Source organism: Gadus macrocephalus, chromosome 8 (genome assembly GCF_031168955.1).
Source record: "Gadus macrocephalus chromosome 8, ASM3116895v1".
In the NCBI taxonomy this organism is placed as follows: domain Eukaryota; kingdom Metazoa; phylum Chordata; class Actinopteri; order Gadiformes; family Gadidae; genus Gadus; species Gadus macrocephalus.
Window position 1 is genome coordinate 10,285,278 of NC_082389.1, and position 16,096 is coordinate 10,301,373.

At 46.3% G+C, this 16,096-nt stretch overlaps 1 protein-coding gene across 1 annotated transcript; it reads right to left on the reverse strand.

The window, feature by feature from the left end:
• Nucleotides 1-495: 495 nt before the first annotated feature.
• On the reverse strand, nucleotides 496-9,566 carry LOC132462857 (uncharacterized). The gene is made up of 4 exons (XM_060058619.1): nucleotides 8,471-9,566; nucleotides 4,851-4,876; nucleotides 4,397-4,542; nucleotides 496-4,043 (listed from the first exon to the last, which is right to left on the reverse strand). The coding sequence occupies exons 1-4, from the start codon at nucleotides 9,541-9,543 to the stop codon at nucleotides 2,379-2,381; spliced, it is 2,910 nt and encodes a 969-aa protein (XP_059914602.1). The 5' UTR covers nucleotides 9,544-9,566; the 3' UTR covers nucleotides 496-2,378.
• Nucleotides 9,567-16,096: the final 6,530 nt, after the last annotated feature.

Genomic DNA, 16,096 nt, shown 5'->3' on the forward strand with positions numbered 1-16,096 from the left:
TAGAGCTGTTGGCTTTAACATGTGCAGCCATCATAAGACACAGGAGGAATCTATCGATTTAACGGCCCTATGCTTGAGAGACCCGCGGTGACGTGTACAACTCGTACCAGAAACTCATTTAAGAGTCACCCAAAGACACTCCAACATGCACCAAGGCCTTTATCATCCCACAGACTAAAAGACAATACACATTTAATAATATACGGTCCTGTGTGTATTCATTAACTGACTACTGGACTCAAACCTGTACATGAATTATTCAATAGTCAGAATTGTTGACTCTCTGACCTGATTCCCCAAAAAATCGGTATAATGTGTTAACCTATAGCTGTAGAGGGTAACACTGTTTATAACTGCATCATGTGTTAACCTATAGCTGCTGAGGGTGTTCGATTTCAGCTTATTTCTAAACTTTTCGTATAGACTCTGCGTTGTGTATTTTCCGTCGTAGTAGTAATTCTTGAAGTCGTAATCAAAGCAACTTGACAGGTTGGATAAGAGGGTTGAATAAATGGTTTATTCCAGGATGTAATACAGCGAGATACAGACTTAGGTTGAATAATCTATAGTTTTCGCGGTTGAGGAGCAGTTTCGAGACGTGTTCCTTGGCTGTCGATCCCTCTTCTCACCGAACCAAAGGGTTAGGGCGAGTATTGTAATAAAGATACTTGAATAACAAGAGAACAGAAGCACTCCCACCCTTGATAAGGTATATGGCCCTGGGTATGTCCCAGACGACCAGGTTGGTTCATCCTTGTTGAGACGTATCAAATGGCGAAATGTTGGAAATAACACCTTGTATCAGTGTGAGAGGCACTGGCCTGTTTCTAGACTAGAAACGTGAACACAGAGAGACACTAAAATACACCAACATTCTACATTCTTCCCACGTGATTATATTAAAGGTAGTCTAAAGATCACCCTTAAAATGAGAATTCAGTGTATCTACTGGTAAACAATTAACTAAATCAATAAGAAAGCATAAAAGGCAATAGTAAACATAAAGGTATACTCATCATACACAAGTAAACCACGTGTAGGCTACTATAATAAACAAAATAACAAACTCATTAGGTTGCTCATGATTAAACCAAAACAGATTAAAGATTTAAAATAACTAAATAAAGGAAATCGACTGTCCAGACACCTCCCTCTGCTCTGCAGTGAAGCTCAACCTTTCTTTAATAGCTCTCACTGTTCCCAGCAGAAAAAGTGGATCCGTTAGTCTAAACAAAATTAAAGGGCCCACAGGAAGGTTTAGCCTTAGAGACCTTGCGAAGTTTGGGGCACAGGACCTTACGACGGGGTGGGCTCTCTAACAGCCACCCTAAGGGGGGCCAACAAGATCTGGGCAGTCCCCGGGGAGGTTGGTTGGGGGGCGGTCATTTGGTGAAACACACAGAGAGCTAACTTGACGACCACATAGAGCATAATAATGGGAAGGACAAATGGCTGTGCGATTTGGACTATCTGAGAAAACATAGACCCACCCAACCCACTTAGCAATTCTCCCAAAGACCAACCAGCGTTTACGACTTCAGCCTAGCCAGATTATCAACAATGTCATGTACATAATTAGACACATTCGTAGACGCATCGGGGACGTATGTGCCACATCTCTGGTGTAAATTGCGCTCGATAAAGAAACAGTACCCTCCAAGATGCTCAGCAAGGAAGTCCGATAGATACTGATGTTGTTAAATCATTGTTCTAAGCCACGATTAAAGTCAGTCAGGCCATGCCTGGAAGCGTTCGCTATAGCGTCAATAATATGGACAAAATCTTAAATCTCATCAAGAGCAACTGTGACACCATAGTGTGGAATGATAGCAGAAAAAAGTTGGAGTAGCAACTGGAAAATTCTGATGGAATAAATCACGCTTAGATCTAATGGTAGCATTACCCTTCAAATGTTTCTCTGACATAATATCCAAAGCCGGCACTACATAGGCAACTTAACATGATCCCTCCAATTAGGAGGCAGATATGAATAAGCGTCCTGTCCACACACCAACATGGTCCCATTTACCGCAGGCAAGGCACAGCACCAGGCACGCAGGTTAATAAAGAGTAGGGGGACATTTATTCTTATTCTTTATTCTTTTCTGACATGGAAACCTGTTCCTGGCCCACAATAGCTGAATATGAACACACACTCTTACACATATCCCGCCCCTTTCCTTCCTTGGTCCAACAAATGACACCCTTAGGAGCATAGCTCAATTGGATCTTAATTGGGGGTTAACCTAACACTGTTAACCTATAGTAGAGGGTAACACTCTTAACCTATAGCTGTAGAGGGTAACACTTTGTTTACAACACTGCATCATCTGTTAACCTATAGCTGTAGAGGGTAACACTATGTTTATAACGCTGCATCATGTGTGCAGAGGATAGCAGAACTCTGCAGTGCCTTCAGCTGTTAGTCCATCCAGCCGAAGTCCAGCGTAGAGGGGCTGTGTGAATGTGGTCTGGACCCCTTGGAGCAGAGTCATGGTGTCAGAGATGCTGTAGAAACAGAGAGTACCGGCCCTGTAGTCCAGGTACACCCCCACTCTGGAGGGAGGAGGGCCTGGGATAAGAGTGGTGATTCCGTTATGTTGAAATTGAACAGCATTCGGCCAAATAATCAGAGCCCAAGATTGGCTGTCTTTTCCAAACCCTTGATGAATCCATGAGCTGTCCTTGTATCCCACAGTGATGGCGACAAACCCTGCTCTCCACTTCACCTCCCAGTAATGCCGTCCAGTCAGACTCTCTTTACTCCGACACCCCCCTGCTGTCCCAGCTTGTTTAAACACTCCTCTGTTACTCTGAGTCAGAAGCAGGCGAGTTGTGCTTGGGTCGATGCCCATTTCACATGAATATGTTAAGAATTGTGCTCTGGTGTGCGGCTGTTCTGGGGGTAACACTTCCACCGGAGCCTCTGCTAGTATAAGGTGGGTGCTGTTGTCTTTGGTGGGTCGGCGTGTGGACCTCCTGATAGAATAGTTCCTGGGGTATTTCTGTAGAAAGGTGACGTGACTCTGTGTCTGGGAGAGACGATCCAGGTCATCTCCACTCCTCTTCATCTGGACCAGCTCCTGCTCCAGGCTCTTCCTCAGGTCCTGGATCCGCTTCAGTCCAGCTTTCTGCTCGGTCCTGGTCTCTTCTATGACTTCAGACCTTCGTCTCTCAATGGAACGGATATGATCAGCAGAGATCTTATCAGCACGTTTCACTGCTTCATCAGCAGACCGGTTGATGGAGTCCATCTCCTGTTGAAGAACCTCAAGGTCTTGTTCAACCTCCTTGACTCTTGCCCGTGTAGCTCTCTGATGCCCGCTGAGCTCCTTCTGACGTTCATTTCTTTCAGCTTCGGCTGAAACTGTGTCGTGGCTTCTGTGTTCTTCAATGGAACACAAATGACAGATAGCTTGTTGATCCTGACGGCAGAAAACATTCATGACCTCGTTGTGACGGGGGCAGATGTTGTTCTGAAGGTCTGCTGTAGGTTCCACCAGCTTGTGTCTCTTCAACCCAGCGACTAGATAGTGACTCTGGAGGTGATCCTCACAGTAAGAAACCAGACAAACCAGACAAGTCTTGATGGCCTTCATCTTCCTCCCCGTACAGACATCACAGCCCACGTCTTCGGGTCCAGCATAGCAGTGGTCAGGGGGAGTGTCTCGCAGTCGTGTCCTCTTGAGATCCTCCATGACATCGGCGAGAATGGTGTTCTTTACCAGAGCTGGTCTTCTTTCGAAGGTCTGTCTGCACTGGGGACAGCTGTAGACTCCCCTCAAAGCCTGATTGTCCCAGTGTTGTCTGATACAGTCCAAACAGTAGCTGTGGCCACAAGTGAGAGTCCCTGGATTACACAGCTGCTCCAGACAGATTGAACAGCAGTATCTGTCCCGGTCCAGTGGAGAGTTTTGCTGCGCCATTTCGCTACCAACAGCAGCTAAACTCTGACTGTTAAAGTTGTGAGTCCCCTGATATTCCTGCTCATCTACTTCACATTCCTTTTCTGACACACCCAGCTCCCAGCAGGTTACCTCAACCTAGAGTTTGGTACAGAGCTATTGTTCTACAACAAGGAAGTAGATTATACTGTGTGCTAAAGAATGCTCCTGTCATCTGTGCATCTGGTTATAGGATAACGTAAAATAACTTGTTTTGATTAGATATAGAATAATATCCCACACTCATCACTCATCTTCAAACCGCTTATCCGGGGTCGGGTCGCGGGGGCAGCAGCTCCAGCAGGGGGCCTCAGACTTCCCTTTCCCGGGCCCCATTGACAAGCTCTGATGGGGGGATCCCGAGGTGTTCCCAGGGCGGTGAACTACCACAACACCACCTCCGCTGCTCCAATTCTCTGGCCAATCTCGCGCTCCGTCGTCCCCTCACTCACGAAGAAGACCCTGAGGTACTTGAACTCCTTCACTTGAGCTAAGCACTCATTTCCTACCCGGAGTAGGCAAACCACCGGATTCCTGCTGAGAGTCATGGCCTCAGATTTAGCACAGCTGATCCTCATCGCAGCCGCTTCACACTTGGCTGCGAGCCGATCCAGTGAGTGCAAGAATGCCGACACAGTTCTAGCTTTGGGAGTACAGAGATTGGATCGCTTAACCGCATTATTCCTCTTCAATCTGAGGTCCAACGATCGGCCAAACCCTCCTTTCACGTACCTTGGAGTAGACTTTACCAGGGCAATTGTAATTGGCACACACTCTCTGGTCCCCCTATTTGAACAGGGGAACCACCTCCAGACGGGGGCACAGGGCTTCTTCCGGGCACGGTCTCTGCTCCTCTCCCGATTTTCCATGGGGTGTTTTTGAACAATTCTACGTCTGGCCCCTCACCTGAGACCACTCCGCCATGGGAGACCCTACCAGGAGCACAAGGCTCCAGACAACACAGACCTCCAGTTCACAGGGACAAGCAAACCTCTCCACCACAATAAGGTGAGGGTTTCCAGAGAGGTATAGATATAGAAGAATATATGAATGCTAAAATAGTATTTCACAGAGCCATATCATTGGTGGCTGCAAATACCAAGTTTTAGCGAGTCTGAGTTCAAAGGAGGCTATTTTCTTTTAAAGTTCACTTTTTGTAAACATTTTTGGAATACAAAACAAAACTAAAATTCATTTTTTACGATTATTACGATTATTTTTATTCAGAACTAAAGCTTGCCATTAAACTCTTGAAAAAAATCTGTTAAATTAAAGTTTACCAGTATAAAGAGTCGAAAAGGATCGGGTAAATAACCCATGAAAGCACTACAACTTAATCTTACTACTATAATAGCTGGCCTGTCGGACAAGTTGCTCCGCACTTGGTCCACTGTGCATGTGCAAAGCAGCCTGAAGCTCACAAACACACAGCACGCACGCACGCACACACGCGCACAAGCACGCACACACCGCATACACACAAACCGCGCACACGCACACACACGCGTGCAGATGCGGAAGTTGCAAGACAACAGCAGGATCAAGATAACGGCCACGCCGTCGACAAACTCTCCCAGGTGAGACGTTTAGTCTGTAGATTACACTTTGTTGCTAAACGTTATTTATTTTAAAATATTACTCGCTGCGGTGGTTTGTGTTACCTTTGGCCCGCATTGGTTTGTGTTACCGTTGGGCCGCGGTGGTTTGTGTCACCATTGGGCCGCGGTGGTTTGTGTTACCGTTGGGCCGCGGTGGTTTGTGTCACCATTGGGCCGCGGTGGTTTGTGTTACCGTTGGGCCGCGGTGGTTTGTGTTACCGTTGGGCCGCGGTGGTTTGTGTTACCGTTGGGCCGCGGTGGTTTGTGTTACCGTTGGGCCGTGGTGGTTTGTGTTACCGTTGGGCCGCGGTGGTTTGTGTTACCGTTGGGCCGCGGTGGTTTGTGTTACCGTTGGGCCGCGGTGGTTTGTGTTACCGTTGGGCCGCGGTGGTTTGTGTTACCGTTGGGCTGTGGTGGTTTGTGTTAACGTTGGGCTGCGGTGCCTTTTGTGTTACCGTTGGGACGTGGTGGCTTGTGTTACCGTTGGGCCGCGGTGGCTTGTGTCACCGTTGGGCCGCGGTGGTTTGTGTTACCGTTGGGCCGTGGTGGCTTGTGTTACTGAGGCCCAACGGTAGTTTGGATATCACTCCGCGCCTGGAAGTAGAAACAGTTACAAAGTAAAACATATGTTGGATGATGGAGAGGGTGTAAATGTTGTTACTCCGGGAGTGAGCAAGGCGATGGAGAGTCTAACGAAAGCTTAGGCACACGGCGAGTGAACTGCTCCATAGGATAAATTGCCGGCGAACCGCTCTAGCCGAGCCTTCTCTCGGAGGGACGCTAAAGTGTGTTGCATAGCGACCGTCGTGCATTTGGAAGACAGCCAGGAGGGACTACTTTTTTGTATTCTTTAATAAAACGGCTACTTTGACTTTCTTGGTTTCTTTTTAAATGTAGTGTGTCTATGACTTTCGTTTCGCCATAACAGTAAGGGGGTCGCCGGCCCTCCACTGCGCGTCGGGGCCGGACAACGCCCCTTAACAGTGGTATAATGAGCACATACCACAGCCTGTCGTGATCTATTGCTTAAGTATATAATATAATATAATTGTATACATAATATCACGGCCAAAAGCTCTGTGCGCCTCCGAATGGCCGTAGGGCGGGGCGCTCTCATAGGGATTGGGCTGCTCGGGGTTTGTTTACCGGCGTTGATATGGTTTCCGGTCTTGTGTGTTCCAACGGTTTATTAGGTAGGCCTATCTAATAAATCTCTGTCTAATCAATACTTCATTCACTGCCTCTTCCGTGGTCATTACAATATTATGAATAGACTGCGTCGGGTCCTCCGACGTCTCTCCCTTTTCCACAAAAGGTAAAGACATGCAATGGTGGTTATCTTGTGATGGCGCGACAAATTCGACAAAACTTGCACAGCGACAGATTATGATTTGCGGCGCGACAAAACTTCGGCGACAACGCGAACGGGCAACAAATGTCACGTTGTGAATGTGATCATTGTAAGCACAAGCAGAGGATCATGGGCATCAGGGCAATATATTTAGTCATAAAACAACTGGTATAAAGTTATGGTAGCCTATACCGACTATGGTCCAGGTGGCTTGGAGACCAGCGCTAGAGAGAGAGAGTGAAGGCTCCTCCCAGGAGCCTTCACAGGGCGGAGCTGACGTGTGTGTTTGAATATGAAATGTGAAGTATGTGTATTAGTTAGTCATCTGCGTTTATCTAGGAGGGTTTGATGTGACGGAGGTCTGGAAGTAAAGGAGGCCGTACCAGTTTGGATTCAATCATGGTAACACTAAAGCCGGCCACACACCGGCGCCGAAGCGCAGCGGTGCACATTTCACGCGGGTCAAAAGCCGCCCCTGGCACCAAGAGGAAGCGGCGCGCTGCTGCACCGCTGTGATATGTTTTGAAAGAAGCAGATCAACAGACTCAGTACTGTTGGGCACTTAATTGACGGTTTAGTCACTTTATTTACATTTTTTATTGTCATTGCTCATTCTTTTTGCATTGTGGAATTATTCATTTACTGCATCAACAATCTCCATTTTTACAGGACTCAAGCCGGGATTTACCATACAGAGATTCATGGGCATCAGGGCAATATATGTAGTCAAAGAACTGGTATAAGGTTATGGTAGCCTATACCGACTGTTTGTTGATCTGCTGTTTTGAAGAATAGTCAAAACGGTGCTGCAATGCAACGCTTCCTATTGGTGTTAACTGATATGAAAGGTCACAAACTGTATAGTAGCATAATTTAAAATAATGAAATGAATTTAAGAACATACAATTATTGATTTTTAGGTTTTAATCTTTAGTGGCACTTTTAACACATATTAACTTATCAGATGCAAAAAAACAAAAAAAAACAATCTTCATCCAACCAAATAAACAATGATAGCTCATTTGATATGATTTTGTAATAAATAATAATCAAATAATTCCATTTTTATAATCCTGTCATTGAATGTAATAATTAATTAGGATCCAAGCTAAGGCAGCATTCTTTCATGGTAACCTCGAGAACCAAACCTGACAACATAACTGATAAACCTCCCATTTTGAATGGATCATATTTAAAAGGCCTGAATGATGGCAGCTGTATTCCTCCTGAAGCTATCGTAAGACACAGGAGGAATCCATTGATTTACCAGCCCTATGCTCAAGAGACCAGTGGTGAGGTACCAAAACTCGTAGAAGAGACTCATTAATGAGTCACCTAAAGACACTCCAACCTGCATGAAGGACTTAATCATCCCACAGACTAAAAGACAATACACATTTAACAAACCCTGCTCTCCACTTCACCTCCCAGTAATGTCGCCAGTCAGACTCTCTTTACTCCGACACCACCCTGCTGTCCCGACTTGTTTTACAACTCCTCTGTTACTCTGAGTCAGAAGCAGGCGAGTTGTGCGAGTTGTCGATGCTCATTTCACATGAATATGTTAAGAATTGTGCTCTGGTGTGCGGCTGTTGTCTTTGAGAAATAGCTCTAGTTTATCCTTCATCTCGGTTAGAGCCAAAGCCCAGTTGTTGAAGCGCTGGGTTGTACGGACGTCTCTGGTGGGTCGGGCTGTGGACCTCCTGATAGAATAGTTCCTGGGATATTTCTGTAGAAAGGTGACGTGACTCTGTGTTTGGGAGAGACGTTCCAGGTCATCTCCACTCCTCTTCATCTGGACCAGCTCCTGCTCCAGGCTCTTCCTCAGGTCCCGGACCCACTTCAGTCCAGCTTCCTGCTCGGTCCTGGTCTCTTCTGTTATCTCAGACCATCGTCTCTCAACGGAACGGATAAAGTCAGCAAAGATCTCATCAGCACGTTTCACTGCTTCATCAGCAGACCGGTTGATGGAGTCCATCTCCAGTGGAAGAGCCTCAAGTTCTTGTTCAACTTCCTTGACTCTCGCCCGTGTAGCTCTCTGATGCCCGCTGAGCTCCTTCTGACGTTCATTTCTCTCGGCATCGGCTGAAACTGTGTCGTGTCTTCTGTGTTCATCAAGGGAACACAAATGACAGATAGCTTGTCGATCCTGACGGCAGAAAATCTTCATGAGCTTGTTGTGACGGGGGCAGATGTTGTCCTGAAGGTCAGCTGCTGGTTCCACCAGCTTGTGTCTCTTCAACCCTGGAACTTCATAGTGACTCTGGAGGTGATCCTCACAGTAAGAAACCTGACACACCAGACAGGTCTTGATGGCCTTCATCTTCCTCCCCTTACAGACATCACAGCCCACGTCTTCGGGTCCAGCATAGCAGTGGTCAGGGGGAGTGTCTCGCAGTCGTGTCCTCTTGAGATCCTCCATGACATCGGCGAGAACGGTGTTCTTTACCAGAGCTGGTCTTATTTCGAAGGTCTGTCTGCACTGGGGACAGCTGTAGACTCCCCTCTCAGCCTGATTGTCCCAGTTTTTTGTGATACAGTCCAAACAGAAGCTGTGGCCACAAGTGAGGGTCCCTGGATTACACAGCAGATCCAGACAGATTGAACAGCTGTATCTGTTCCGGTCCAGCGGAGGGTTTTGCTGCGCCATTTTGCTTCCAACAGCAGCTAAAGTCTGACTGTTGACTGATGTGTTTTGACTCCCCTATAAATCCAGCTCATCGACTTCACACGCCATATCACACCCAGCTACCAGCTGGTTAACCCCACCCAGAGCTATTGTTGAAGAACAAAGAATTAGATTATACGTTGTTCCAAAGAAAACTCCGGTCATCTTTGCATTTCGTTATAGGATGATATAAAATATCTTATATTTTAATTAGATATAGAATAATATCAGACACCCATCACTCTTCTTGCATCCGCTTATCCGGGGTCGGGTTGCGGGGGCAGCAGCTCTACCCGGGTGCCCGGACTTCCCTTTCCCTGGCCACATTGGTCAGCTCTGACGGGGGGATCGCGAGGTGTTCCCAGGCAAGTGTTGAGACATAATCTCTCCACCTAGTCCTGGGTCTCCCCAAGATAAGCTCCCCACTGGACGTGCCTGCAACACCTCCCTAGTGGGCATCGTTACCAGATGCCCGAATCACCTCAACTCACTTTCTAAACACAGGAGCAGCGGCTCTACTCACAGTTCTAAGGGAGACGTTAGCCACCCTCCTAAGAAAACCAATTTTTACCACTTATATCCGCAATCTCGTCCTTTCAGTCATCACCCATCCCTCATGACCATAGGTGAGGATAGGAACGAACATTGACCAGTAGATCGAGAGCTTTGCCTTGCGGCTCAGCTCTCATTTCGTCACAACGGTGTGGTAAACTACTACAACGCTGCCTCCGCTTCTCTGGCCAATCTCACGCTCCTTCGTCCCCTCACTTACGAACAAGACCCCAAAGTACTTCAACTCCTTCACTTCAGCTAAGGACTCATTCCCTACCCGGAGTAGGCAAACCACTGGATTCAGTGGTGCTGATCTTCATCCCAGCCACTTCATATTGGCTGAGAGCCGATCAAGTGAGTGCTGAAGGTCACAGGCTGATGATGCCATCGGGACCACATCATCTGCAAAAAGCAGTGATGAGATCCTCAGACCACCAAACTGCAACCCCTCCCTACCATGACTACGCTGATATTCTGTCCATGATTATCACAAACAGGATTGGTGACAAGTGCAGCCCTGGTGGAAGCCTACACCCTTCTGCAACAAAACTGACTTGCTGCAAAGAACGCAGACACAGCTCTCGCTTTGGGAGAACAGAGATTGGATCTCCCAGTGATGATCTGGGCCATGGTTCCACGTCCGGGGCTGAACCCTCCGTTCAAGTACCTTGGAGTAGACTTCACCAGGCTAATTGTAATTGACACACACTCTCTGGTCCCCCTTTTTGAACAGGGAAACCACCACCCTAGTTTGCCACTCCTTTGGCACTTTCCCAGACTCAAACACAATGGCAATAGGCTTGTCAACCAAGACAGCCCCTCTACACCCAGAGCTTTCAGCATTTCTGGCTTGATCTCAATATCCCTCGGGCTTTATCACTATGGAGTTGTTTGACTACCTCAGGGACTTCCACCAGGCAAATTGACGACAAACCCCCATCAGCCTCAAGCTCTGCCTCCACAATAGAGGGTGTGTTAGTCTAATTAAGGAACTCCTAAATCCGACTAGCCCCATGCAGAACTCCCTTCAGGGTCTCCAAGAAGGCTGAATACTCTGAACTGTCGTTTGGTTCATACGCAAAAACAGTCAGAGTTTTCCCCACAACTAAGGCATAGGGAATGACCCCCTCGTCCACCGGTTTAAACTCCAACACCGCAGCGTTCAGCCGGGGATCAAATCGAATACTCCGTGGTGCACTAACCGGAAATTACGATCACGACTGCTGCCGCGGCTCCTCCCCCGCAATAAACATCCCACTTTGAACGATGAACTCTTTACGCCTAGCAGCTATAAAAAGCTATAAAAACTACAAAATGACTATTAATGTAGGCTATGTGGAAAATGCGCCGACGTTGGCTCAGCCTGGCCCTGCCCTCGTCCGCTACATAGCTAAGATGGCTGCCGTTGAGTACGAAAAGTGTACATCGCCACACACTTCGCGATTTGAACATTTTGAGTACAACATCCGGGTCCTTTCAGTACACTTATTTTCGCCCGATCTGAATCGGAACGCCCTACATACTCAAACTTAGGCTAGTAAGTACGGATAGTATGGATATTGGAACACGGCATTGGTCTAAAGATATTATGTGGCAATTTTGGTGAAATTGTGGGAAAAGTAAAGAAATATTGGGCAAAAGACCCAGGGTTTTATAGTTGCATCTGATTCTAGAGATTCATTTTATTAAAGAATTTTGAGCCCAGGTCAATCTGGTGAGGAGAAATAAGCCTAATTCATGATTTTTACAATAGCGCCACCTTTGGGATGCAGTACAAGAAATTTGGGTTCATGAGTAGTGGGGGTAATTGGTAACCATACCTGAAAATGTGTTACAGGCTTACGGTATAGGCTGCAGTTAGCCTGGTCCTTCCAGACTCTGCTGACTATTCTCCTGTCAGGAATAGTCAGCAAATAATTAAGATCCGACACCTTTTTGGTCACTTTATACGGACAAGCTGAAATGATGAGGACATAACCGGCAAAAGAGCGAGCGCTTAGCTTTTTGATCGTAGCGCTGCTTCATCTAAGCCTGAGTGGCGGTCCGATTTTCACGAGCCAGACGAACTGCCTCGTACATCTCTTTTTTTTTTTTTTTTTTTTTTTTTTTTTTTTTGTTTTATTTATTTATTATTGCTTATGTAAATTATTATTATTTATTTATTTTTTTCACAATGTCTTGTTTTTTAAAAAATGTATGATGACTATATGCTCTGTAAGGTGACCTTGGGTGTCTTGAAAGGCGCCTCTAAATGAAATGTATTATTATTATTATTATTATCTTCTGAATCCATTAATTAGTCACATAATGGCAGTGGTGGCTCCTCGAGGCCTGCACCATCCTTAAGCACAGCCAAAAGACCACGCACTGAATGGCAAAAGACAAGCTCATTATGGCTAAACACTGTGCTCTCTTGTACTACCTCCCTAGAGGCAAGCAGCAACCAAGGAAGCCCTTCTTCCCAGCCCCGTCCCAACTCCATACATACATACAGTAAGCAGGAAGTAGGGACTTCAACGTCTGGTGGAAATGCTCAAGGGTACCCTGGCTCTGAGGGTGATAAGGTGAGGAAGTGTGATGCTTGATATGAAGCTGAAAAAACACAAGACATGAAATTAGAACCTTGGTCAGTCTGAATGACCTTCGGAATACCAACAATTTTGAAAAACTGGGAAAGAGCCTTCACAATGGACCTAGTGGTAATCGCACGCAATGGGTAGGCAGCAGGGTAACGAGTAACCTGACACATGATGGTCAACAAATACCTACACCCGTTTTTCGACGTAGGCAAAGGCCCAACACAGTCCAACTGTAAGTATTGGCTACAAAGGTGTAGGCTTAACTACTTGGTTTGACTTACCAGTCATCTGACAGATGTGGCAAGTTTTTATGTATGAAGCTACGTCCTTCAATTTCGGCCAAAAAAAATTAAAACGTCTTTTTCACACCAGAATGCCCCAACATGTCGTTGGCGGTTTTCATGACTGCACGTCTAGCGGTTTCAGGCACCACAACCTGTAACCATGGCTCACCTATGGAAGCGTCAGTGGACGGCGTCCACTTTCTCGCAAGCAGACCATTTTTTAAACAGTAGCCATGAGCAACGCTCTCAAAAGTGTCAGCTGGGACAGCACGTTCAAACAAAGAACAGAGAGACTGATCTGCAAGCTGTTCCTTAACTAGGTCTTCATATGACAGATTCAATGGAAAATCTGGTGAGGCAAACCTAGTCTTCTCTGCAGCCACCTTGAGCTGTTTGGCGTCCGCCGCAGCACGAGTAGCTGAGCGGGTCACAGCACAAGCTGCAAACACGTCAGGGAACTGCTCCGAACAATCATCAGTCTCATCTCTCAACTGAGGAGAAGATGACATCAAAGACACAGGATTACTCTGCCAAAACGTCCTCCTGCGTAATTATTTCCAAGAATCACATGGACATCATCGACAGGTATGACAGGGCGAATTCCCAACTCAAGCTCCCCCTCAACCAACTCGGAATACAACATGACCCTATGTAAAGGAACTTCAAAAGTAGTAGATAGATAGATAGATAGATAGATATATACTTTATTAATCCCGGGGGAAATTCAAGTATCCAGTAGCAGCCGAAAACACACATAAAAACAGTGCAGATGGCTAGTGATGTCAATTCCCCAAACTAACAGAGATCTTCCAGAACTTGAAGTGGAAGAAAGTGGTAGAACAGACTCCAGTATGAGGGACTCCTGTGTCACGGAGAATTTTAACCTGAATTAACTCATCACTGTCTTTTAAAGAAACAAATCCATTGGAAATGAAGGGAGTGTAATTGGAATTCAACCCAGTATGCAACAAATTAACATTCAACTTGGAAGGAGTTACCGCCAACATGTCCGGCTTCATGTCAGCGCTGTCCAATGGACAGCTCCACTTTGAATGACCAGTTGCACGACAGTATCCTGATCCGCGTCAGATCTAACACTCGATCGATCTACTCCAGAAGCCTGATGTGCACCAACGTTGACACTTTTATTGCTAGAAAAATCCAACCTTTTGGACGTTCGATGAGCGCATATGGGCTTTGTGAGTTGACTGGTGCTCATCTACCAACACAGCAGCGTCAGACTCATTCCTTGCCTGCTTCTCCGCAACATACGTTGCAACACGCTCTGGCAATGTGCTCTTGAATTGTTCAAGGACAATTAAATCTATTAAATCATCATATGTCTTAACCTTACAAGCAACACACTATCGCTGACATTGCAGGTGCAATTCCCTTGCAAACTCAACGTTTGTTTGGTCCAACCGTTTCCGCATATTCCTAAAGCGCTGACGATAAGCCTCTGGAATTAATCATTCGCCCGCAACACAGAAGCTTTCACAATGTCATAATCACAGGCCTCTTCAACAGTTAACGCAGAGAAAGCTCGCTGTGCCTTTCCTGTGAGACGGCTCTGAAGCATAAGCGCACGGTGTGTATCAGGCATGTCTTGTGTATCAGCCACTCGCTCAAACAGAACAAAAAATGTATCAACGTCTTTCTCATTAAAGTGAGGAAGCAAGCATAGACTAGTTGCTATATCGAGCTTAGGACCTGCTCTACCAAGCTCTAGCTTTTGGTGTTCTAATGATCTCGGTGTGCGTTCATTCTCCTCACTGGAGCGGAGCCTTTCTAACTGCAACTGATGCCGAATTCTACTGTTATCCAGCTGCATTTGAAGCAACTCTTTATGCTGCTCAAAAGACAGCATCGCCGCAGGTTTAGGAGGCGGAGGATCTTCCTCTTCGTCTGCAACCGAGGGGTTTCTAAGGTCCTCCTCAACTGAATCATCGAGAGGTTCTTCCTCATCCTCTTCGTCAGACGTAGGCCTATAGTCAGCTGCGGTAATCAGACCTTTCGCTCACAATGCCAACTCGACATAACTTTTAAGTCGAGTGGAAGGAAGTTCGATTCCATAATGGGCAGCCAACTGTATTAACTGGTCCTTGGTTAACGCATTAAAGACAGCCCTGGAGGGTTCTTCAACAAACTTTTGAACTAGTGACGTCATCCTTCTAGCGATTGCGCAACAAGTGATGTCTTTACTCAAGCGCTTGTGCGCACCTCACCAGCTGCACGAATCAGACACGATTCCACAAAAACAGACAATGAAAACTAGATTGTCTTGATTAATGTAACTCCATCCTATACGGCTCATCAAAACACTTACTTAATAAACTGCAATATGTTCAAAACTCTGCAGCCCGTATACTCACATCCACCCGCCTCTCAGACCACATCACAAAATACTACTCATCACCTTCAAAGGCCTCAACCACCTGGCGCCCCTCTACCTCTCTGACCTTCTCCACCGCCATACCCCTACCCGTTGTCTCAGGTCCTCCGATGTCAAGCTCCTACACCCAATCAGGACCAACCTCCGGTCCTGGGGAGACAGAGCCTTTGCTGCAGCCGCCCCCGCCCTCTGGAATGCCCTCCCCAACGACATCTGCAATGCCAACACTCGTTCAACTTTCAAAACTCCCCTTAAAACGCACCTTTACACCCTTGCTTTTAACCTTTCATCTTTTGTTTTGTTTAGCTTTTTTTTTTATTCTTATGATTTAGCTTATGAAGCGATGTGAAGCGTCTTTGAGCACTGGGAAAAGCGCTATATAAATTTGATCTATTATTATATAGTGCTTTTGCTTTACACTGAAGGGGGGGACCTCACTCGCAACCACCAATGTGTAGAGCAGCTTAAACTTTGAGGCATTGTAGCTGAATTAGCCTAGCGTCATTTCACAATGCATTGCCTCGAATGAGTTTGATAACTCCCCCCCTCCCGTTCTCCTGCCAGTTGTACTGATGGTTCCTCATCACACTCATCCTTTGTTATCATATTTGTCTATTGTTCTGTACATATATTAATGTTGTGGTTCGGTTAAACTCTGTCTCTTGCATATATGATCATTCACCCAGTGGCCAAATTATGTAATTACAAACACAATAAGCATAACACAA

What these genes read in the sequence shown, in the direction of transcription:
- LOC132462857 (XM_060058619.1), bottom strand. Translation starts at nt 9,543, where the DNA reads ATGGCGCAGCAAAACCCTCCGCTGGACCGGAACAGATACAGCTGTTCA. An exon ending in GACAACAGCCGCACACCAGA is followed by an intron (nt 4,877 to 8,470) that starts GCACAATTCTTA and finishes TGCTCCTGGTAG; the next exon opens with GGTCTCCCATGGCGGAGTGG. An exon ending in AGTACCTCAGGGTCTTCTTC is followed by an intron (nt 4,044 to 4,396) that starts GTGAGTGAGGGG and finishes ACCAAACTCTAG; the next exon opens with GTTGAGGTAACCTGCTGGGA.